Source organism: Strigops habroptila (assembly GCF_004027225.2).
Source record: "Strigops habroptila isolate Jane chromosome 13 unlocalized genomic scaffold, bStrHab1.2.pri S16, whole genome shotgun sequence".
NCBI classification, from domain to species: Eukaryota; Metazoa; Chordata; class Aves; order Psittaciformes; family Psittacidae; genus Strigops; species Strigops habroptila.
The window spans coordinates 8640790-8641533 of record NW_022651054.1 but is presented as its reverse complement, the minus strand read 5'-3'; the positions used below and the strand labels follow the sequence as shown (position 1 = coordinate 8641533).

The window sequence follows — 744 nt, the reverse complement described above, 5'->3', positions numbered from 1 at the left end:
TCAGTAGATGGGGAGGCACTGCTGGTGTCCCCAGCTCTGGCAATAGCCCAGCTGCCAGGGGATGGCCTCAGCCAGGGGTTCTTGCAGGCTACCTGTGTATCTCTGCTGGCAGGCGCCTCGCAGCCCAGGGTGGTGCGTCCCACTGGAGCAATAGGCAGGGCTGGGCATGGGGCGATCCTCCTTCGGGCTCTCGTAGTGATGGAGCTGCCTCTCAGGGGAAAACCCAGGGTAGAGAGGGGACGGAGGGCAGCGCTGCAAGCCGGCTGTGGAACCAGGCTCCCATGGGAGCTGGGGATGGCTGGGCTTCACCCCTGGCTCCTGCGCAGGGACTCCAGCCCGGCCATGGCACTCGGAGTGCCAGCAGCACCCAGCACCGTGCAGGGACAGGGACAGAGCCGTGATCCTGTTGATGGCTCGGCGCAGGGTAGCAATTTTAGAAAGCCTTTTACCACCGAGGTCGTGTTTGAGGGCCAGCCGCAGGGCGTTGAAGGCTTGGTTGTAGTCCAGGATCCTCTTGCGCTCTCTGACGTTGGCAGCCATCCTCCTGGCTTTGGAGCGCACCGGCCTGCTCCTCTTCCTCACCTTCATCCCTTCGGCATCACCCAGGCAGGTGGCTGCTTCCCTGCCTTGGGAGACCCACAGTCCCTGCCCATAGCATGCCTGGGGTGTGCTCCCTGCTTCCAGCTCCTCTTCCGAGCTGTCGGGCTCTGGATCCGTGCCTTTCCCCATGGCTGCTCCGGACAT

The 744-nt window shown here is 63.8% G+C and overlaps 1 protein-coding gene across 1 annotated transcript; it reads right to left on the bottom strand.

The window, feature by feature from the left end:
* On the bottom strand, positions 1-744 carry BHLHA9 (basic helix-loop-helix family member a9). The gene has a single exon (XM_030472665.1). The coding sequence runs from the start codon at positions 742-744 to the stop codon at positions 1-3; it is 744 nt and encodes a 247-aa protein (XP_030328525.1).

Coding starts and splice junctions, on each gene's coding strand:
- BHLHA9 (XM_030472665.1), bottom strand. CDS start 744: ATGTCCGGAGCAGCCATGGGGAAAGGCACGGATCCAGAGCCCGACAGC.